Genomic DNA, 24,001 nt, shown 5'->3' with positions numbered 1-24,001 from the left:
AGTTTGAACAGCTTTAATGATGGTATTAAACTGAGTTTTGACAAGTTGGACAAAGTGCTTGAAAATAGTGAAGGTATCTGATTTTTGTTTGAGCAAATAGATCCAAGTGTATTTGGTTTTAGCATCAACAATGGAGAGGTAATATTTAAACCCTGACTCAGATAAAACAAGGGCAGGGTCCCACAAATCTAGATAAAGAAGATCAAAGGATTTAGAATATACACTAGTGGATTTAGGAGCATGAATTCTATGAGACTTCCTATAACAACAAGCATTGCAGAAATCAAAGACTGTTTTATTAGAACGAGGGAGGTTACATTGAGACATTATTGTGTTTACAATGGTAGAATGAACATGACCTAATCTATAATGCCAAAGAGAATATGCAGAATTGTTGTTGATACTGGAACTAGTTAGGGCAGCAGAGTAGGGCTTGGACTTTGATGTAGAACCAGAAGTGCAGTGAGTGGACTTCTTGGAGAGTAGACTAGGAAAAGCATACAACCCTTCTGTGGTGAGAGACCCTTTAAGGAGAATAGTATTAGAATCCTGAGATTTGACAAAACATTCATTAGGATGAAACTCAAAGAAACAATTATTATCCTTGGCAAATTGAGAAACACTTATCAGGTTTTTGGTAATAGATGGAACAAGAAGTAAATTGTTAAGAGAAAGAGATATATGAGGACTAAAGGGAGAGGGAAAAGAAGTATGGCCTGCATAAGAAATAGAAGCCTTAGTACCATTACCCATATAGAGATGCTCTGGACCAAACTGCTCAGTTGGCTCATGAAGAAATGTTGGATCTGAGGTAATGTGGTTGGTTGCACCAGAATCAGGGAACCAAATGGAATTCTTTGGGTCAGTGCCTCCAGTACTGACATTCATAGCATAAGGGTGTGATCCAGTAAAGGCTTGAGGCTGAGCATGAGAGATATGAGGTCTGGTGCCATAGAGAGAAGATGGAGGTGGTGTAGCAGAGTTGTGATCATAATATGTGTTGTAGTTGAGGTATTGTTGCATAGGTCTGGAGGTGTGATGGGGGTAAAAAGAATCTAGCCTTTGTCCTTTGGATGTCATGGGATGAGCAGGGTTAGGATATGTTTGAGGATAAGAAGAGAAGTTGTTGTTGTTGTGTGAATGTGAGGGAGTATGGAAAACTGGAATCTTGTTGGGCATAGTAACACCAATCTAGGTCATGGCCAGGACGATTGCAGTAGGAACAGAAATAGTGGTTACCAGAACGACCTGTAGTTTTTCCTCCCCTGAATGGTCTTCCCCCTCTTCTTCCAAACCTCCCCCCTCTTGAACCAATAGGATAGTTGTCATATCTGTGGCTAGGAGCAGAAGGATAAGTGTCATACCTAGGTTGAGATGATTTGGGATGAAACTGGCTTGAATTATTCACTGAAGAAGGGGACTGAGTTGGAGAAGGAGCAGAGGCAACATTGGCTGAGAGAGCATCTGAGACAGCCTTGTGTCTATTTTTGATGAGTCTGGATTCAAAGGTTAAAAGAAACTGCACAAGGTCATTTATTGAGGGAGGTTCAATTTGGCTTTCAATTGTTGTAATGACAGATTGGAATTCCTCCCCAAGACCATCTAGAATGCAGTCAACATGCTCAACAATGGAGATAGGAGTGCCTATTGAAGCAAGAGAATCAGTAATAATATTTTGACTTTAGAAAAGTATTCAGAGATAGGGGCAGATCCTTGAGAGATGGTGCGAAGTTGGGCTCTTAGTTGTCTACTTCTAGCCTTGGTATGGGCATTGCAACATGCTTTGAGTTCTTCCCATAATTGGTAAGATGAGGTGCAGCCAAGAACTCTTGGTTGTAATGACTCAGAAATTGAGTTGAGGATCCAGGAAAAAACTGTTTGATCTTGTTCTTCCCAGCTAAGAAAGGTAGGATTTTGAAGATGATGATCTTTGTCAAGATCAGAGAGAAATCTAGGAGGAGGATCAGTGATGAGGACAAATCTGAGAGCCCTGTTTGATTTGAGAGCAGCTACCATGAACTGACTCCAAGTGAGGTAATTCTTCTCACAGAGTTTGATGGTGGGAATGGGTAGAGAAAGAGAAGGAGAAACGGTTTGTAGAGGTGCAGAAGCAGTTGGTGGAGAAGATGAAGGTGCACGATCTGTGGCTGAGGCCATTAGGACGATTGATACCATGTAAAAGAATTAAAAGACAGAAAACATAAAAGAGAGGTAATGAGAGAAACTGAATATTTGTAATTTTATTTCTTGAATCAATATGATCAAGCTATCCCCTTTATATAATCCAGGGGAAGCATTACAAGAGAGAATGAGAATAAGAATGAGAGGTAACGTGAACAACAAGTTAACTCCCCTAACTAACTAACTGTTTCTGGTAACACAGAAACAAAACAACTATCAAATAAAACTGATTTAGTAACAACCATACTGAATCAGTCCATAAACCAAGACTTTAAGTCTTATACTCTAATAAAAGTGTGCATCAGCAAATATATATGCATGCCTTGCATGCTCATTCTTGAGCAAACATATCAAAATTTTAAAAACATTCATAGTAGTTCTAATCCTCAATAGTCAAGGTTTCATCTAAGGAACATAACAGACCTCATGAAGTGCAGGAGCATCATTGGTGCCATCTCCTGTCACAGCAACGACTTCACCTCCTTTACGTAGTGCTTGCACAAGCAAAAGCTTGTCATTAGGAGAAGACCTCCCCATCACCTATATATATTAAGCAAATCACAATTAGAAAAATTATAACTAACTCAGTTTGATGTATCATAGCTGGGGTTATTGACATGAAGAGCATTCCTTTGTATAAGATTACGAATAGATAAATAAATTTTCCTTATTGAATATTTGTAGCTAATGCATATAACAAAAGAAATCCCAATAGAAGAAGCATACCGTTATTTTCTTAGCAATCTGTTCCCTTTCTTTTTCAGGTAGTTCACGGAACCTCTTTCCTTCAATTATATTTGGCTCAATTGCATCTTCAGTTGAAGCCAGAATCCCACACTCCAAAGCTATTGCCTTTGCTGTCTGAAGGTTGTCTCCAGTAACCATGCGTACCTATGAGTTGATAAGTGAACAACGGGTTGGGTTCCCTTGATTACATTTCGAATAATACCCATGCTATAATAACGTTAAAAACAAGTTCAAACACTGTCTTTAACTGGTTTCACGTTAAATTGTGATCTAAATATGAAGACTATACTCATCAAACATAAAAATAATATATAACCTTAACACCAGCTTCAGTGCATACTCTCACAGCCTCTTTGACTCCAGGGCGACAAGGATCCTGAAGATACATATAAGTTTAAGCATTAACGAGACTCTAGGATTAATTTGAAAAAAATGACGACCAAGGAAGCTTCTAGCAATTCAATTCCATATTCAACAATAAAGAATATTCATATAACAAGAAAATCTACTCTTGCATTACCTTTATTCCAACAATAGCAAGCAAAACAAGCTCTTCTTCTGGTAAGGACCAGTGGTCTAACTCCTCCTCATTAGATGGAACTTTTTCTAATTCATATGATCTGTATGCAATGACAACACAACGCAAGCTGCGAGCAGCCATGTCATCAATTGCCTCCCCAAAAAATGCCTGCAAAAGAGTTTCGGGTAAAATACTATCCAATTAACTTGGAGATGCTAAAAAAATATAAATGCTCTTGTTGCCATATTTTTGGAAGAATAATCAGTTGCTATATTACCCGGTACGCACCAGAGTAACATGAAAGAACACTTCAATCACATTGATACAAATTAAGGTATTTGGTGTTAACTTAATCCCGAGTAATTTTCTTAATTCCCGAGAGCTATAAAGAAAAATATTTATCTCCAATTTTCAATTCAATGATTTTTCTTCCCCCCAGCAAACATTTTTCAGGTAAAACATGAATTTTCTAGGACTTGAAACTGCCTATCCTAACCTTCTCTTCTTCAATGGATTGCAAGTCACCATTTGAATCAAGATACTGAGTACATGCATTTAGCACAATCTCTGCAGCTCCTTTCCAATGAATATGCACTCCTGAGTCCACCTGCCAGGAAAATTGCAACCACTACATCTGATTAGCACAGAAAAGATGGTGGAAAACTTATTCAGTAAATGGCTTAGATATCCTATGCACATGAAATGATACCATATTAGCAAAATAAACAACATTGACTTTATAAATTAATTTAGTTCTCAAATGAAAAATTAATTGAAAGAGCAAGAGATGAATACTGATGAATACCTATGTTAAATATTAATTTATGAAATAGAATAAAGAAAGGTAATTACCAGCTTCAGAGCGACACCACCTCGCTTTTTCTCAGAATTGAAGGGGAAGACATGGAGAACTGTCGTATTTGATCTGGTACGATCAAAATTCATACCCAACTGCCATATGCAATCAATAAATGAGCTCAGGTTCAAAATCAACGGATTAAAAGATGGAGGGAGGATGGACAGAAAAAAGGCATGTGTCTGTGGTGGTGGTGGGGGGGGATCGACAAGGGTACCTTGACTGCCCATGAAAGAATTGCCTTCTCTGTAGGAGATCCTGTCACCTCTGTCTCTCCACCATCCTATCAAACCAAATGCAGTCACAGATGTAATGCTTAATGGATATTAGCTCTAATTCGAAAAACAAAAACCACAATAGTTACAATAAAAGAGGACGACAACAGGTAAATAAATAACTTTATATCATACTTTTACACTCACAAGACCAGTACAATCTTATATCAGGTACTCTATTAGTTCATATTAGCCAGTACAAAAGAAACTATCCACAGGCGCACAAGATGGCCATTATCAGATGCCAAATACACGGGTAAGAGCTTCCAAACTCCTATATCTGTGAGTAACTTAATATCAACTATATTGACACCAGGCAATATGCCAGAGGAACACACATAAGACACAGCCACAGGAGACATACTTGGAGGTTGCAACTGAAAATTCATTTTAATGGTTGTTTCTCAATCAAATTTTACCCATTAAAACACTGATAAATGTAAAGAATATTTTCCTCAAGATTAGATAGAGAAACTAATTTATCAGCTAAGAAATTACAATCAACCATTCGTTGGCCAGCTGGTTGTGCATTTTTATTAATCCATTCTATACATATTTTGTTACAACCAGTTGTCAGAAGAAATCTCTAATTAAGCTGAATACTGTCCCACAAATATAAGGAGTTAGATGGAGGCTTATGAATGATTTTATATCGCTCACAACTCTCCTTCACAAGAGTCTTTTGGGCTTGAAGCATGGAAAATGCACTGACCCACTCTACCTTGTGCTGATACCATACATCCATGCAGAAGGACAAACTCTCCTAAAAGTTTAAGATGAACACTCTTTGGAAATGTTGCATTTGACAAAGAACAGAACCATTTTACTCTACTATGAAATTCAACTTAGTAATGAAAAATAGGGGTAGCAAGGGTCAACCCCTCGACCATTTGGTCAGTCATAGAGCAACTCTCCTCAAAGCTTAGGCTGTTAAGTGGAGTCTCATGAATGGTTTTATATCTCTTACACATACAAACAAAAACTTCAACTAAATAAGAGTTACAGATGTTTAAATTACATATAGAGGCAAACCTTGGGTACAAAAACATTTCCAGTTGAATTCTGCGCAATGCCCTCATTTATCAGAGATAAAACTTCTGGATGCAACTTTGATGAGTCATCCACTGGGTTTAACTTCTTCCTCCCAGCATATGCCTCGACTACCGTCATCTATAATGCCATTAAATCAATTAAAATCAGATCTTCATAATTTAAGGATTTTAATTAAAATGAATAAAATAAAGACACCTGGGAGTCAGGCAAAATGAAACAGCTTATTTATAAATTATAAAACGTATTAGGTAGACTATGCCTATTACTAAATATAGACATGTAAAGTTGGGAACACAAAGGGTCTATCAAACACAGGGCATTCATTGAAAGACTTATACTCCATTTCTGTAAATTATAGCTATATGTCCTTTTATCCTTTTAGAGTACCCAGGCCTTCGACTATGGAACTCACCTGATTTAAGGTCAAAGTTCCTGTCTTATCACTGCAAATCGTTGTAGCAGAGCCCATAGTTTCGCAGGCTGACAGTCTTCGTACCTACACATCTATGGTTGTTAGAAAAGATATTTCAAAACTAAAAATACATAAAAGATTTGCAAGCCTAAGACGTGGAGGTGACTGTTGGAGAATCTATCTACTTACCAAAGCTTTGTCTGCCATCATTTTCCGCATTGAGTATGCCAGGCTACCATGAAAGCAACAAAGGAAGAAAATTACACAGCTTAGAAGGGGAAAAAACAATATCTAGGACCTAGTTTTGGCACATGTACGTTGTAAATGAAATAACAAGGCAACTAGGACATACGTTAAGGTAACAGCCAAAGGTAAACCTTCAGGCACTGCAACAACCACAATTGTGACCTGCATGGCTCTATATTTGGTTAAAAATATTAAGAAATAGAAGGGGGAAATGCATAAAACCGTTCATAACTCGCACTTACAGCCATGGTAAAAATTTTGATCACCCCATCTACTGCATCACTAATACTAGTCTTTCCAGCAGTGAATTGTATATTTCCATCTAAGTCTTTCGTATTGCCAGAAAAGAATCTATAATTACAAAGTCATAACATAGCAAGTCAAAGATTGTGCTTATTGAGTCATAACGTACAAAAAGAAAAAATTAAGATTACCTGCCCAAGAGGACTGCAAGCACTAAAACAGCAACACTAAGACCAACTACACCAATAAAAGTTGCTACTCCATTCAAACGTACCTATTAGTTGCACCAAAATAAGTTTAGTTTTAACATGTAAATTTTGTTAAGGTACTACTAAATACTAAAACAACAACTTTCTTTTTGTTTTTTATGGAGCATGGGAAACCTGTAATGGAGTCTCTTCTCCAGTATCCTCTGAGATACTTGCCATCAACAATCCCCACTCAGTATTTATACCAACGCTGGTTACCTACAGATGGCAGTATAAAATGTTACTCATGGTGGTGACATTCTAGAAATCTGTTTCATGTGCTTAAAAATAGGAGGGAGTTTCTACACACTTTTGCAGAGTAGAATACAGATTTAATGACCATAAACAACAAAATGATAATAAAACTTCAATATTGAAATAACCAACAATAGAACACAATCAGCCATCTCATTTGGTATAAATCAAAACAAACAGTAGCCACTGTTCATCAAACAACAAGCAAACTAGCATAATAAGGATATAATATCATATTATACCAGCATAACGCCAACTCCATCTGCTACTTTGCAACCAGACATCAGAAAGGGTGATTTGTGATCCTTGTGAACCTGCAGAACACTATTGGCTTAAAAGTCATAAGAATTAACAGCTAATAATTTGGTCAATAGAAGATATAGAAACCTACAATCTTGCTTTCACCAGTCATACTGGATTCGTCAATAGCAAGTGAATGACAGGTGATTAACACTCCATCAGCAGGAACCTAAGTATACCACAGAGTGATGATTAATGTAGAAAGAAAACAATTAAGTTCCAAATAAAGTCAAATGGAAACTCACCTGATCTCCTATTTTAAGGGGTATAACATCACCAACAACAATATCAAATATCGATATTTTAATTGTTCTGCCACCTCTAATGACCTGTAACAAGTTCAATAGCATATGATCTTAGTTTACATTCCCAATGATAAGTTTATGTTCTAAAAATATGTTACACACCTCCAATTGTATATTTTGTTTTTCTGCATTCAAATTCTTAAACTGCAGAGATTGCCGATAATCACTGACAGCTGACAAACAAAAAGGAGAAAGTAACAGCATAAAGTCAGTCTAAGAAACAAAATGACACTGTTAGTATTAGAGATGTCCAAATGTACTCACCTAAAGCCTACCTGGTTGGATTACTATGTGTTGGATTAATTTAGATTAATTCTTGAAAATTTCTTTCCAGCTATAGTACAGCTAGCATGTATGTAAGATCTGACCATTTGTTGTACGGTCCAAATTACTTAACATTTTACCTTCCCGATTCTATAAAATATGCACTGGAAAATCATGGAAGGACATGAATGAAGTATTGAATTTCCTTATTCTCTGCAATTTTAAATTCCTATCTCTAACTAATTTTGCTATTTTACTACTGCCTAACAGGTCACTAATAAACAAAATAAAATTGTATCAAAATCTCAATATGGCCTTCTCTTTTTCGTTGTAAAACAATATGGCCCACTTATACATGTCTGCAAATATTTTGATAGTATTGAACACATTATTTGTTTATGCAATACCTGTAACTACAATGACAAGAATAACTGCAAAAGCAATACTTCCCCCATCATACCATCCTTCTTCCAAACCCTAGCAATGACAAATGAAGAAAATGATAAACCTTTGAGAATGACAGTTATTTCAACAGAAAGAAAGAAACCATATATTCCAACAGCAAGAATAATTAAAAGATCCAGAACCAAGCACCATTCAAAAAGCAGACATATAAAGAGAAAAGAGCATTCCTAAAATAAAACACAAAGTAAACATGCCAAATTTCATAATTCCAAAAGGGAAAATAATCAGAGCTAAAATCTACCGTCAATGGAATGTGATGAATTACTCAATTCATTGTATCATTTAAGCATTGATAACAAACTTTAATTATGCAAGCCAACGATATTCCCAAAACATATATTTCGAGAACACCATGAAGGACAAACTAGCATAAATTTTTTTCCTATATTAACTAAGGGTATTGCTTCATCTGAACTAATACCTTTCGGGAAGCGTGGCTACCCCTCCCAAAGATTGAACCTTACCCTTGGCCTTATGATACTTGGGATCCAATGAGTCATTACACCATGGACCAACGACTTGTCAGTAACTAGCATCACATTTTGTTGCTATTATTTGATGATTTGATAATCCAACTGTTGCATCACATCCAACAACAAAGATTGTGAAGAAACAGTTTCTTTATGTGAAGGATGTTTGGAATAGTTCAAAATCCCATGATCAAAGTGCAACAACTACTCTTTCACAAGAAGTTTCAATTTCTATAGATCTGTACAATTTGTTGCCTCATAATTGCATTTTATGAGTAATGAGTAATGAGTAATTTGTAATTCACATACATCATTTTTAGTTTCTTACTGCACACTATTTCTCGCTGTTCTTGATTTTATATATGATTTCCCATATGAAAGAAATCCTACTGAACTAGGGATCCATTTACAATGCTCATTTTACTATTGTGATTGATGAAGATTAGCAAATATGAGTGCTAACCATACCTCTGTTTTTATTCCAAGTACCAGTGATACTACAGCTGCTATAATCAATATTATAAGAGTCAGATCTTGCCAGGCTTCCCATAGAAACCTCTGTAAAATAATAACAAATTATTAAGGCCAGTATTGCAAATAATTCATCAACTGTAATTGGAAAAATGATGAATAATTATCAATATACCCAGAAACTTCTCCCTTTTTTCCGAGGATATGTATTAGTTCCAAATGCATTTTTCCTTTTTGATAGATCAGCTTCATCTCCACTGATTCCTTTCTCCGGATTTGACTTTAGTAAATTAGATAAGCCTTTAACCTGAACAAGATATCACTAGATTAATCACCAAAGCAAACTTCGACATCAGTGTGAGCAACCAAAGGATTTGTAGACTTGCCCCTCCATATTGTTGTAAAGCAGAAACATTCTGATCCTTAGACATTGAAGTAAGTTGCTCAAGCCCAACTGCATAGTCACCATCAGCTTGAGGTAGGGGTGTCACTGCTGTATTTATTACTGGATGATTTGAAACATAAAATGAAAATTTGTTATAAGTAACTCAAAATGCCGATAGTATTTTAGAACGCATAAGCTTTAACAACATGCAGTTATGTGAATTTAGTGCCATAACAGTAAGCAGAAAAGCTAAATCTGTCCTTGGAAAAAAAGACAAATTAACTGAAAGCTACAAACAAGATTTCTGCAACTGAATACAGATCGACTTATATATATACCGAATGCCAAGTAAGACAAAATACTAAAAATAAATTCACATTACAAAAGTTCTTTTATATGGGTGCATGACTTTCATCAGTGAATATTTCTAAATTGCATATCCACTTGAGGTACCTTAAAACTAAATGAAAAACTTCAATGCCAAACTGGTATTTTTGGATTTTAATCCATAGTTAAGGACTTGGGTTCATTTTCTGTAAACCTCCAGTATATTATTTACACTACAAACTTATCATTGCCACTGCTAAGTTCTTGGTAGACAAGAAACTATGAAAGATGAATGAAAAATGGAAGCTGTACTTTATAAGAAAGGAAGTATACCTAGTTCCCGTTCACCGGCCAATCTGAAAAGCAATGCTGCCTAATAGAGAAATTAACCATCAGTTGGAAAAGTAAAAGATTGCTAGAAATAGAAACAAATGGGCAAAATGGTGTGCCATTCCGAAACATTACTCTGACGACTTGTGCATGGGCTCTAATCAATCTAATCTTTTTGTCTTTCTCCTCTTCCTTTTTCAAGTCCAGTGTATATCTAAAACGCCTGGACGCATTGAGCACCAGTGCTGCTTGCTGCACATGAGTGAAACTTGAGTTAAGATGCATTGCAAAACCATACTACTACTACTACTACTACTACTACTTCTATACTAATGTTTCCTAGCCAAAATCGCAGCAACTTAATACAATCCAGTGATTAATGTAATGCTAAAACTGGTAGTGAATTAGTCAATTAAATCAAGGTTGATTATACATTTAGCTGTTGTTCTACTTGCCTTGTATAACCATTCTCTAGTTATGAATTTAGTGACCATACTATTGTGAACTAAGTTTCTCACATCATCTGTCTCATTCTCTTACCTAATGGCTATTCCTCTCATTGCCAATTGGTTTTGATATTAATCATTGACATGATTTTATAATGTCAAGTGTATTAATAATAAGAGAATAAAGTGTGTACTCATAAGTTATCTCCTTCTGCTACTAAGGATTTAATGTTATAAAAAACTATTTCAAATAACTAAAACAAACAAATGTCATGTGGTGATGATTTTAGTGGTCGGGTGAGATAACTTATGTAATAGTACATGGAGATATTATCTAATAATAATCTAATAATAATGATAATGCAGAATGAATAGGAAAGTGAAAAGAAAGGTTACTCTCCAACGGCGAAGAGTGTCGATAGGAGCATTCTTAGTTTGAGTAATATCAAAAGGATCATTAGGATCCACAACTTCATCATCATCATCGCTATCTTGGTTATGTTGATCTTGACGGTGGTTGTTGTCGTCGGTGTGAGAGGGCCTGCCGGAGTTGATAGTTACGGTGAATTCATCGACGGCGTTAACATCAACATCGGTGGTTGGAATAGTCATTATGATTATGATTATTCACAACGCAGGCACAATGCAACACCGCATTCTAACAAACACACAAACACTGCTTATTCAAAATACAGAGAGAGAAATGAGAAATTCAAAATGAGAGAAAGAAAGAATGAACGGTAATGCTACAGTGGCGCTGTATTATTATTCCCTTATTAACTATTTCATATCATGCTACCCACTAACTACATACAACTATAACATTCTTATTTATATATGCATGCAACAACAATAAGCCTCTTTCTTAATTGAGTGAGTATTAGCTCTGAATGTATTAAACTCCGTTAAATTTGATTAACTAGTCGGTTCACTTAAAAATAATAAAAATGGAACACTGCTATAATATTAAAAATGGAACACTGCTATAATATTTTGTTGTACTATGATCCAAAAATGAGAAAGATGAAAATGTATTATTTCAATATAATTATACATAATTATTAATTATATAAAATTTTACATTTATAAATAAAAATATTAATTATGTATGAAATTACTCAATCAGACCGGATGATTTAACCGTTTAAAGTCGTTAAACCTAATATGGACCTCTACCAATTTCAGTACGGCTTGGGTTTCACAATATTGATTACAATTTTACTCTCTCACCAATACCTTTTAATATATATTTTTTTATATCATCGCCATACAAAATATTAACTCTTAATTTAATTTTTTGTCATTTGCATGTTTAATTATCTTATATATAGTGTCCTATCCCCAATTTTGACAGGGTCCATGCCCAAGTGTTGTTATTTGTGTAAGAGTAAGTGTTTGACATGTATAAACTATTATTATAAAGGGAATAAGTAATTGATCATGCCTATTAATAAGTATAACTATAATTACTAGCATTTTTATAGGCATTGTGGTCTTTACATATTAATTATTTAATATTTTGTATTTAAATTATAAATCATATGATGTAAGTCAGTAAAATTGGGAAAAATTAAGTTGCAATTAATAATTAAGAATGTAAATAGTGGTTGTCATGTTTAGAGAAAAGATGGAATGGCACCCATGTTAACTTGTTAAGAATATGGATAATGACAACTTCAGGTGTGAGGTCAAAATGATTCATTGTTTATGTTTTCCAACCACTAGTGTTCAAATCTTGATTTTGGAACCAGACACTAATTGTTGGACCAAAAAATACATATTTGAGCCACTTGGTTCTTGGCCATTTGTTGTCTACAACTTTTGGTAGGATGGTCCTGAATTGCTTCCATCCTTCCTATCAGTACATATCTTCTATCCCAAATGATTATATTCACATGTCCCAGACTAATCAGCTTCATCTAAATAATATAAAAATGTTCATTTGTATTTTTATAATTTTTAATTCAGTAGTAATTTCTCATTGAACCGAGACAAGAAAGTAAGACAAGTGATCTATGTCCCCTTCCGGTACCCAGAATCAAATGATAACAACAATGGCCTTTTTACTTTGCCTCATATAAGTTTCATGGTCAAATAGTGGGCCAATTTCAACAAGTTACCATAAATTCTATCATGGCAAAGATTCTTGTTCATAAATCACAACTATATGGAAAGTATAGCCCCCTTCACTTTTTTCAACCATTTTAGGAATAACATGATCTATAATAAATCAAATAATATATTTTCATAACATTATGTAAGTTCATCAACAATAAATATACAATTGTAAGTGGTCTAATGAGGCCACATTCATTATGTAAGTTGTAATTGGAAAGATTGCTTTGTTGGTTAATTGCTTTGGTTACTTGTAGAAGCTAGAATGTGATGCCTTTTTTCTTATAATCTTAATGAACGGTTTCCTAGTTTCAAGACTAAGCATAGCTACAAACAAATAAATAAAAAAGAGGGAGCCATATAGGCTAGACTCCAACTTTGCGGGTATGCGAAAGTAGATGTATGCAACCTTAACACGTAAGCGAAAATGTCATTTCTAGGATTTGAACAGGCAGCAACCTTACCATTACGAGTTTGCGACAAGGTTCAACATCACACACAAATGAATAAAAATACATAAATAAGATATTGTCAGGACCTGTCTTCTATTGAATGCTAAGATAATATATGCCTTAGCTCATATGTAAGTAATGTTCTGAAAATTTGTTTCCAGAAGAAAAAAAAATTGAAGGACAACCTATTCCCCATAAATTTCAAAAACTTCATTCATCAACAGAAGGGAAAGTCACCCTTGAATCAAACCCATCATTGTGTAAGAACTACTGAACTAGAAGATCTATTTCCTATATTATTCATTACATACCATCTGAAGCAGAATGAACCTCTCCATACTCCGCGATTCCCGACAAGGGAATGCTGATATCACACAAGCTGACTACTCTTCTTGAATGTTGATAAAGAGGGTTCAGCCAGCAATGGTAGAGAAGAATGGAGATCTAATCCGACCGACCTCCCTTCCGGCCACCTAATCTAGATAAGGGTTTGTGCTTCTCATTTGAGTTCTGAACATGTCCCATTTCATTCCTTGGCACTATCCTCAAAGGGTGAGCTTCAGTGTTGAATACCCATTGATCTAATGGGATGACTGAAGAAGGTGAAAAGAGAAGATAAAGATACTTCAGAGTCTCTGCAAGGAAGAAGCTTTGCATCATGTTGTCTTTGACACCAGTATTAACCTGAGAACAAGTAGTGTTACCATGTCAGTATGCAAAATAACTGCATAAGGATATTAAGTCTGCCAGAAAAAACCTACGGAAACATTTTCCGTGTGTTTTCAGCAAGAACTCCGAATCATTCTCTTGAAGCGCAGCTCATCCTCTTTATCATAAATGATCTGCTTGCCCCGAAATGACCCGGCCCACATGGAGGGGAGGAGAGAAAATATTCTTCCCTCATTTGGTTCAGAATTTTGGAGGGGATGGAAGGACAAATAGCATTTAATTTCTCTCCTCTTGTCTGATTGAGAGGGAATTGTTAAAAAAAAGGCAGCAACCTTAGCATTGCGCCAAGGTTCGCTCTATGAAGAGGAGGTACTTAAACAAAACAATATTAATTCAAACACAAGCGCATTATTAAATGTGAAATTGAGGTGTGCTTACATCCTTCAGTCCAACATAGCCTGATTCTACGCGGGAGTTCTTCTCAAAAGCTTGAAATATATTCCATCCCCATTCTTGGTATGTCTTGTTGCCGGTTAGACGCCAGAGGTAAAAGAGCGATTCAACCGTCTCAGGCCTCAGTATGTTCCATGATGTACCCACACTCATGTCCTATAAAATTCAAAAATAAATTTCAGATGATCCCATTTTCAAATTGCACATTACAAATGAAGTAATAACTAACCTGGCCAGAATGAAAGAAATAGTTTTCTCCAGCCAATTTTGTTGGAGTAGATTGATAGAAGTTATAGCATGTCCAAGCAAGCTGCAAAATAGCTTATTGAATAAGTATGTAATTAAGTTGTTAACCCAATCGAATCCTAAATTGTTCGGAAAACAGAAAATTTTGAGAAAAACAGAAAAATTTCCCAAAAAGCTGCACCTCACTTTTAGCCTATAATTACCCAATGATCGGCCTACAAACGTGTCATTTTAGTCCATGCGTTTAGTGAGAGTATCATTTTAATACGGGTGGACGAGGTGCTAATACCTTCCCCGATCTATAATCGGCTCTCGAGCTCATAACTCTAATTCGATGACCATATTTTCTAAATTGGGCGTAAAAGAACTTTCTATGTTTTGACGGCAAAAAACATAGTGGCGAGCGACTCCAAATTATTTGGTAGAGGACAGAATTTCATTCGACCTCGTAACAGACGATCAGTCCATAATCGAGTCGCGACACATTATGGTTGATCAAATAGCTATTAAAATATACCTCTTCGGCAAGTGAGAGAAACTTCTGCGACTCGTCAGGACCATAACCAGATGATCCCAAAGCAATCATCCCTGGAGCAAAGCATGCAAGTTCATCCATCTGCAGGTATTCAGGTGAATGAAAAATGAACTTAACACCGAAAATATCATATGGTAAAATACTAAATGTGACAATACCAGTGTTGTAATACAATATCATACTTTGTCTGAGAGAGATCCTCCATTCTTCTCACATATATAAGCAAAAGATGAAGGTGTTGTTCTCCTAATCAAGGTTAACAGACCTTTCATTGATTTCTCCCACATATCTCTGTTTTCAGGATTTCAAAAATAGGCAATAAGAAAAAATCAGTAACAGAACTCTTCAGATTTCTAATTCATTAGCTTCTTATACTAACTTAATTTGAAAAGGAAAAAAAGAACCATTCACCACCAAAAATTGAAGACAAGCATACATAAAGTTTCTTTCATTTATCCAGGGAACTGAAATCTCAACTATATCCTTTGACAATTAATAATTCCACCAATAAAGCAAAAAAATGTGATAAAATAGGTGCATTGTTCTCACCTATAATTTTTGACAGCTGAAGTCTTATTCCCCTGTATCCATACTTTGAGCAAGTATTCATAAAAACTGCAATGAGCTTGTGTCAAACACAACCGAACATGATAGGAGAGAATTTCACTGCATGTATATATCATGTAAAAGAAAGCCATCAAAATGTGCTAATACCTGTCACCCATGGCACCAAAGGTAATGGGGGAGTAGCTTGTTGTTCCACTTTTAGGATTAATGTAGATAGGAAGTAGTCCATCTTCGGGAAATGTTTTATTAAGCTGCGCTATCACATTCTCCACCTGGAACAGCATGGTGCAAAACCAGTCAGTGCATTGCAAGAAAAATACGTGGCACAGCCCACAAGTAACAAACAACATGGTATAAGCTGTTAGCGAATGCCCTTAAGCATGTGATTAAATAAACGGTGAGACTATAAGCATGTTGCTAGTGGCAAAATTACAAACAAACTGGCATCAATTAAACATGTTTTAACACATACAGGGAGAAAAAATGTAAACAATGCTATGATACTCTCCCCCTAACAATGGCACCCTATTATTCAGTTAAAAAATTGAACATATAGAATAAGAGTTAAAAACCTTCTGCTGATATTTTGGGTCTCCAGTTCTTTGAGATAGAGCGATGAACTCTACTTGTTCAGTGCCAGAATCTGCGAGAATACTGTTACCCTTGGAAAAAATGGAAAGAGAAAAATTAGAGACACCAATAAAATAGCTCTAGTGATTGACTGATACAGGCACAACCAGGAGTCCAAAAACAAATGCACAAATGAAAATCAAATAATAAAAAAAACGAATAGAGCTAACAGAAAATCTCTTGATCTAAAATCAAGTTTGTCTTTGCAATTTGAACCTGCCAAAATTTATATCTCTAATACAAACATACCAAGACGAAATACTAACCTTTTTCTGATGAAAAGAAAATAGTAAATTTCATAACTCAATGTTTGGCAAAAAAGGTCCTACAATTGTGTGCCTTTTCTTCTAGTTAAACTTGTGTTTCTTGAAAAAGGTAATTAAACTTATGTTCCTTGAAAAAGGTAACTAAACTTATGTTCCTTCAAAAAGACCTCACAATAAATTTTGCTCGAAAACCAATTTGAAGCTTCATAAATGACTTATAACCTATAACGTCAGTCTCTATGGTTAATAAAAATATAAGTAATCACAGGCAATCTCCAAATTAAACGTAGTTAATATCAACGACTACAGCCCATGAAAGCAATATCCAAATCCCCAAGTGTTGAGTGAGACTGAAATGCATACAAATAAAATATATAACTTACTCCAGTCCAACCAGGATTATGTGCACGTCCATGTGCCAAGTTGATGATATTATAAGGAATTCCTGTAGGTGTATCCCATGCAGGGAGCAATCTGTCTGCAATGTCTCTAGCCTTTTCGAGGAAAACTTTGTCCCCGGAAAGATCATATGCACTGAGAAGGCCACCTACTACTCTGGATTTGGTAGGAATAGGACAACAAAAAGAAAGAAAAAAACATAACATATTTTAGTTGTCGAGCACAAATAATTTGTTACATGGGAAATGTAATTTAACTGCAAAGTAAACCTTATAAAGCAACCTTATGGTTGTCTCGAAAACACTTGCTTCATAATCCTTGTTAAAATCCAAAGACGTTGCGACCCACCTGTCAGAATAATATCTTAATATGACAATAAAATCAATGAAGCATAATTTGAAGTACCACAATTGAATATTAAGCAGATGATTATAGCAAGTAGTTGAAACAAATTCAATCAACTTTCACATATAAATGTAAAAAAAAATAAACAATGATGAAGAGGTAAAAAAAGGAGACTTAAATATGTATAAGAAATCAAAAACAAAATCAGCATAAATTTTGCATCTTCAAGAGCATTTAATTTAATAGAGAGAATAAATAATCGATGTCACCGCCATTGATTCCAAACAAAATATAGCAATGTGATGATAGCAAAAAATAAATAATGGTAACATGTTCATGTATAGGGTCAAACGTTACACTCACTCTTTTGCCTTATCAAACTGTTCATGGAGCCCCATAATGTATAGTGTATCAAGAGAATCTATTAAAGTTGCTCCAAGACCTCCAAAGCTATTGACACCGCTCTTTGACTGTGGCTAGTAGAACCAAGAAAATAACCATCACTCATGGAAAATATAAATATAATGTAAAGAACAAAAAAAATATTTATTTCTACCCAAAAACAAACTGACATTTATCATGCATTTAAGAGCAGACACTTACTACTACAAGAAAATATTTGTGATCTCATATTGCACCATAACCACGTTACTCTATTAAATCAAATATGCAATGAAGGCTAAAGAAAGGAAGATCGAAATGGTATCGGGACAAGTCTAAAAGTGTGTCATTCACTCACTGACTAATGGCTTCAAGACATAAGCTTTTTTTTATATCTGTTTAGGAGCAAAAATATGAGTGAATTGAATCCTGATCTAGCAATAGCTCGAGAAGATTTACTTCAAAGGAAATAAGCTGAACTTATAGGGTTATAACAGAATAAGAAGCCCCAAGGGAAAACACATCTTAAAACTATCGTCAAATAAAAAATAATAGGTTGATTGTTTAGAATAGAGATTCATCATACCTGAAGTTCATCTTGGCCCCATGCATACTTCTCGTAAGATCCCCAAGCATGAAGCATTGCTTCTTTTACTTTTTCTCTTCTCTGGGTGTCAATGGGGTCATCTGGGGCATCTTTACTGGACTCGGTTATCTTTCCCTCCAAGCCAGTCTTCCCAACAGTACCACCTTGGGCACTATTTACATCCAACTGAAACAAGTCCAACTTCTTAGACCCCAAAAAGTAGATTAACAAATTTTCTTTTTAAAGTTTCGTAACAAATAGTACATTAATCGAGTAAGAAGCCTGCACCAGTGCACCGTAAAACAACCACTAGGAGATGAGTCGCGAACTAACAGCAAGAGGGGGAGGTTTTAGCTTAATGTGAGATTGAACGGGGAATGAAATTTTCACATCAGATGAACACTAGAAGACTAGAGAAGTTGTAAGTCCTAATCATAATTTTCAATAACAAAACAGTTATCAAATATCTCTCTCTTCATCTTCTCCACTTTACAATGTCAATCATTTTGAAGCAGAGTTCATGAACTCATGCAGACAATGCCAAATGTTAATGTATTATGACCATTTCAATATTTCACTGTGTTTGTTGTTTAAATGTTTACAAAATAGAATGAAATGTTTTGAGGGAACCAATGACTGGAGTAAATATAGCAAAAGAAACATCATATACACCGATTGTTTCTTACCAAATTATGCAAATCAGTCAATTCTTTCCGTAACTCGGCAACTTCAATCTGTATTTCACAGAAAAATTATATAACAATGATGAAAATAAGTTACTCAAATGCTAAAAATATTCGAAAAATAGCTTATTTCCATAAGCTTATTGAAATAATAAAAAATATAGCTTACAGGAGGTCATAACAATTTTCATAGTTGTTTTCATAAGTCCTAACAAACTGTCTATGAGCTCTTCCAAAATTCCATAGTAACGGAACATGCTCTATGACCACAAAAGTAATCACGATCTGTTAGGAACCCGGGAAAAGAAAACTGAGAAATGAACATTTTTATTGAATGGCCGAGAATAGGAGAAAGAATCCTCCTCCGAGGGATGCCCCTTTCGCAGCCAAGCAGGAGCTCAGGTTACAAAAGATTACAAAATACTGAATGCATTTTGTCTCATATCCCTCTTTAATTATATCCTTCTAAGTAACTAAGTAATCCCCTTAACTAACTAACTTTCTAACTATCCTTCTATCTTGACACAATCTGAAAATGCAACACTGAATTTCCAAGTATCGGCAAAACCATCCATAATTCCATATCTTAAAAAGGGACAACAAAAAATCAGATCCATAAACAAAATCACACACGCAATAGTAGTAGAATAAGATTGAAATGGATCATACAAAATCTAATAAAAATCGAAGTGAAACAATTGGATTTATGATAGCTTAAGGTGGCGTTTGGAAGATCTTATAGAGAGCTTACTGGATTCATGAGAACAACAAAGCTTATGAAAATAGCTTAACATGATTTTAGCTCAGCCAAACAAACTTGAGAAAATAAGTTCTTTTTAGCTTATTTCAAAATAGCTTATTGAATAAACACATGATTAAGATGTTAATCCAAACACATCCTTAGTGCTGGCATAATCATCCACATTATAATTCCATATATAAAAAGGGCATAAACACTAAATCAGATCCATAAACAAAATCATATGCAATATTACAAAAACTTACTCATAGAGCACACAAAATCTTAAAACACAATTGAAGGGTTAGTAATTAGTACCTGGTGCTCTCTGAGTAGAGTTTGACGATCCCAAACAAAGAAAGAAAGAAAAACAAAACCAATAAAAAGCAAAGCTAAACGCTTTGGTCTCTTAAGATAATAAGAAGGGTTTAAACACCTCCATTTACTACTAGTTATAGCTGATCTATTCCCTCTAGCCATTTTTCAACAATACCCACAAACCAAAGATCCAAACTTTGGATTTGGTTTAGAGAATAAGAAAGAGGGTAGTTGTTAGTTAACGTAAAATTGCAAAAAAAAAAACCCCTTTTTCCTTGAAATCTGCGTTTTTTATTATAAAAAGAAGAATGAGGAATTGGATTGGTGAAGGAATGAATAAGAAAAGAAATGAAGTGGATGGTGTCAAAATATTTAGGCACAAAATGATTAACCAATGAAATTTAATTCAAAGAGAAAGGGAATAGTGAAAATGAGGAGACTTGTTCTTCAATATGGTGAGTGATGGGTCCCACTAAACTCAACTATAGTCAATTTCAATTTCTCATCATAAAAAATGGGTATAAAAATAAAAGTGGAATAAATGAAGAAGCAAAGAGAAAACGAAAACACATGCAAATAAAGAAATTTCATGCAAAATTGTGATATTTTGAGAAAATGAGATGAACCAAAAAAAAATTTAAATTTATACAGATATAATACGTTATACATTATACTGATTTATAAATATCTATTTTGTTTTGTAGTGTTTATATTAAATCGGAAAGTACAATTATGATTGTAATATTATAGTTTTATAACTATCCATATCTGAATCATAATCACATCAATTATATTTTCTCACAATTTTCAATAAAAAAGTAATGTAGCCTTAATAACAACTATGAGAATGATTTAAAACTCAGTCAATATTTGAAGATGTTGAATAAAGTGTTTAGGATGTCTAATTTTTGTTGGACCCGATTTTCAGTTGAATATTAGTTATGTTAATTAGGAAGAGGTTTTACTCGACTTCGACGTCATATTTTTGTAATTAAACGTAGAAAACTTTATTTGAAACCTAATTGGATAATATAGTATTTGAACAATATTTTTTAGTTTGTGAGTTGATTACAGATCGAAAAATGTATTAATACATCGTCCTCCCATATTAAAATTGTATCATCCCTAAGTGTATGAGTATTTATACATTTTTATTTATTAAAAACAAAATAATATTTTTTTATTTATCAATGGTGATAATAGTTTTTTTCGATATATATTCTTCATTATGAGGAAAAGATTATGTTGATCTTGAGTCTCTGAAATAATACTTACCAAATGTACTAGGCCATAACTGTATAAAGAAAAGAAGTCAAGTTATATAGTAGGTTCAATGAGATGATCATTTATAGAAGAAAATGGTGAGTATATCAACATGAAATTATTGTAGACATAAAACTTACTTGTATGAGAATTAAAGTGGAAGCTATGGTTTAATATATTTTTATTTCAACCCCATTTTCTATTGCATTTTAGTCCATTTCTTCAATTCTCGTGCAACTCCTATACATTTCATCTGCAGTTTCTATGCAATTCATGTACAATTCTCAACATAACTTATATGATTTTTCAAGTATTGATTCTAAATCCCCTCTTTTGCAATCAGTTTTGATATAGCACTTGCTGCTCTAGCTAATTGTCCACCCTTTCAAAGTGTGATTTCTATGTTATGTATGATCATAATGGTGAGTGAATTAGTGGAATTTGAAGAGGATATTGTAGGCATTGCTTTGAATTTGGAATCAAATAATGTTAGTGTTGTATTAATGGGTGATGGTTTGATGATACAAGAGAGAAGTTCAGTAAAAGCAACAAGAAGAGTTACTCATATACCATTAAGTGAGACTTATTTGGGTCGTGTTATAAATGTTTTGGCTAAACCTATTGCGTAACTATTTTTTAATATATTTATCAAATATTGATCCATATTCTTAACAATAGTGATTTTCAATCTTTTCAGTATATATTATTTATTAGGTGGAAAAGAACATGTCGATTTTGAGTCTCTTGAATGATATTTATCAAATGTACTCGACCATAACCCATATAAAGAAAAGAAGTTAGATATTGACCGAACTTTGAAATTCTTATTGGTAAAGACTACGTGAGACCACATCACATACCAATGTTTAATATTTTTAATTTGTGAATATATTTTCCTACAACTCCCTACAAATCATAATATTAATGAGAAAATATGACATATGTCACAAAGTAATATTTTGTTTATTAATGAATGGCTACAAGTGACATATATCATTTTTTCTCGTGGGTAACAGTATTTTAGTGGTATTTATGCAGTGTAAATATTTATGCACATTCAGTATAAATAATAGCACACAATGATTAAAAATAAATGATAAACAATACAATTACAATGTAAAAACTATTATACTTGGTGCATACATATTTATTTTTTTGTTTGAGGTAAGCTTCTCTCCAAATCATTTAAAATTTCACAACTCTCACCTCATTTGCTACATGATAAATCTCACATTCATGGAACAATGATATCATGTCTTAAAAAGTTTATGTCTTCATGTCTCAAGCCAATCACATCCTATTAAATAATATAAAAAATTATTTTTTATTTTTGTGATTTCTCTTTCTCATTAGATATCACTTTTTAATTGATCTAGTATATAAATAAGATATAAAAAATGAGACAAGTAATCTCCATTCTCGTTAAAGTTGCCAAATCTTACTTCATTATTTCTTTTCTAATCTTACTTCATTATTTCTTTTGCTGTCCCAACCCACACCTTTAAATCCATGGGAGCAAACAAGCTCACACAATTTCATCCCAATATGTAAATTGTTTCAATGTTTACCAATTTCCTTTGTGAATTTTAGGGAATAAAGAAGATTGGTGGTGCAACAGTTAATAACCAAATTAGTGTGACAAAAAAGTTATGAGTCATTAAACTTAATAGATATAAAAATGTTGGTTGTTTGTGAAGTTTACTTGATGAACATTTTTTGAATTTCTAGTTAGAATTGTTTGAGTTAAGTAAAATAAAAAAATGAGATAGCAATCCTAGGATTCATATAAGGCAATGTGGCGCCCTGATTTTCGGCTGCACGACTTTGTTTAGAGTCGCCACCACATTTTATAGTTAAAAATGTAGAAAAATCTTTTAAGCTCAATTACCTTATACTAAGTAGGAAGAGATTGAGTATTCACAATTCAAGAAAGTTGGAGAGATTGTCCTATACTTATACTAAATATGTTAAGATGGATTACTTTACCATATTCTGGCTAGTTTGCATAGAATTAGAGTTAAATTGGGTGGATTTAAAAATTCAACTTTAATTTATACATGTCAAATTATAATGCAATTTCACCTTAAGTAAATTATAAGTTGTAACAATTCCCATATATATTAAAAAATATAACTTTTTTAGATTACTTTGTACAAGTTGTATATAAAAAATCAATTTTATATCAAACTAAATTGTTATAAAGTGACAAAAATGTTAAATTGTTACTTCTTTACATTTGCTTGTCCATTTATAAAAATCACATTCTATAAAGTCAATAACTAAAATTCACTAAATTCCAAAAATAATCATTGTTAAGATTTACAATCAAACTTTAAATACCACAATCTGAATGTGATCCCCTATTTCAATAAATCAGAGAATCTAATATTCAAATGAATAATAGATAATCAAATTCATGGATCAACAATAATAAGTATAGAACATGATGTTTTCTACTCCTAATAAGTAATTCTTAAAACCTACATCACTTAAAAATAAAACTCCATTCAACTATTGGCCCCAACATGGTTTTAGAATGGTAGGATCCAACTAAA

General features: G+C 33.9%; 3 protein-coding genes across 4 annotated transcripts; all 3 read right to left on the bottom strand.

The window, feature by feature from the left end:
* Window positions 248–1,023, bottom strand: LOC109356216. Its single transcript, XM_019599549.1, has 2 exons — window positions 355–1,023; window positions 248–259 (listed from the first exon to the last, which is right to left on the bottom strand). Exons 1-2 carry the CDS (start codon window positions 1,021–1,023, stop codon window positions 248–250), a joined length of 681 nt encoding a protein of 226 aa, XP_019455094.1.
* Window positions 2,572–11,444, bottom strand: LOC109357380 (calcium-transporting ATPase 9, plasma membrane-type-like). Its single transcript, XM_019601308.1, has 25 exons — window positions 11,196–11,444; window positions 10,489–10,605; window positions 10,357–10,396; window positions 9,698–9,816; window positions 9,487–9,618; window positions 9,309–9,398; window positions 8,313–8,382; window positions 7,744–7,814; window positions 7,582–7,665; window positions 7,428–7,505; window positions 7,279–7,350; window positions 6,917–7,000; window positions 6,725–6,807; window positions 6,533–6,641; window positions 6,397–6,452; window positions 6,234–6,276; window positions 6,045–6,128; window positions 5,612–5,749; window positions 4,522–4,587; window positions 4,301–4,399; window positions 3,945–4,055; window positions 3,449–3,616; window positions 3,245–3,304; window positions 2,908–3,072; window positions 2,572–2,721 (listed from the first exon to the last, which is right to left on the bottom strand). Exons 1-25 carry the CDS (start codon window positions 11,409–11,411, stop codon window positions 2,587–2,589), a joined length of 2,490 nt encoding a protein of 829 aa, XP_019456853.1. The 5' UTR covers window positions 11,412–11,444; the 3' UTR covers window positions 2,572–2,586.
* On the bottom strand, window positions 13,418–20,615 carry LOC109357110 (mannosyl-oligosaccharide 1,2-alpha-mannosidase MNS1-like). Of its 2 annotated transcripts, none has more exons than XM_019600839.1 (14): window positions 20,184–20,615; window positions 19,130–19,177; window positions 18,444–18,647; window positions 17,840–17,952; window positions 17,414–17,479; window positions 17,116–17,287; window positions 16,409–16,498; window positions 15,984–16,108; window positions 15,819–15,884; window positions 15,452–15,560; window positions 15,252–15,350; window positions 14,718–14,798; window positions 14,474–14,644; window positions 13,418–14,050 (listed from the first exon to the last, which is right to left on the bottom strand). In XM_019600839.1, the coding sequence occupies exons 1-14, from the start codon at window positions 20,343–20,345 to the stop codon at window positions 13,811–13,813; spliced, it is 1,746 nt and encodes a 581-aa protein (XP_019456384.1). In that variant the 5' UTR covers window positions 20,346–20,615; the 3' UTR covers window positions 13,418–13,810. The 2 variants fall into 2 exon arrangements, with proteins under 2 accessions (XP_019456384.1, XP_019456385.1); XM_019600840.1 differs by having other exon boundaries at window positions 18,444–18,629; window positions 20,184–20,614.

This window comes from Lupinus angustifolius, chromosome LG09, assembly GCF_001865875.1.
Source record: "Lupinus angustifolius cultivar Tanjil chromosome LG09, LupAngTanjil_v1.0, whole genome shotgun sequence".
Taxonomy (NCBI): domain Eukaryota; kingdom Viridiplantae; phylum Streptophyta; class Magnoliopsida; order Fabales; family Fabaceae; genus Lupinus; species Lupinus angustifolius.
Note: the sequence above shows the minus strand (reverse complement) of the source record. Positions and strands in the feature narration are given on the sequence as shown.

What these genes read in the sequence shown, in the direction of transcription:
- LOC109357110 (XM_019600839.1), bottom strand. Translation starts at nt 20,345, where the DNA reads ATGGCTAGAGGGAATAGATCAGCTATAACTAGTAGTAAATGGAGGTGT. An exon ending in TTCTCTCACTTGCCGAAGAG is followed by an intron (nt 14,799 to 15,251) that starts GTATATTTTAAT and finishes GCTATTTTGCAG; the next exon opens with CTTGCTTGGACATGCTATAA. An exon ending in ATTTCTTTCATTCTGGCCAG is followed by an intron (nt 14,645 to 14,717) that starts GTTAGTTATTAC and finishes TGAATTTTATAG; the next exon opens with GACATGAGTGTGGGTACATC.
- LOC109357380 (XM_019601308.1), bottom strand. Translation starts at nt 11,411, where the DNA reads ATGACTATTCCAACCACCGATGTTGATGTTAACGCCGTCGATGAATTC. An exon ending in GAAATGTTTTTGTACCCAAG is followed by an intron (nt 4,588 to 5,611) that starts GTTTGCCTCTAT and finishes TTGGTTTGATAG; the next exon opens with GATGGTGGAGAGACAGAGGT. An exon ending in TTCTTTCATGGGCAGTCAAG is followed by an intron (nt 4,400 to 4,521) that starts GTACCCTTGTCG and finishes TGCATATGGCAG; the next exon opens with TTGGGTATGAATTTTGATCG.
- LOC109356216 (XM_019599549.1), bottom strand. Translation starts at nt 1,023, where the DNA reads ATGCAACAATACCTCAACTACAACACATATTATGATCACAACTCTGCT.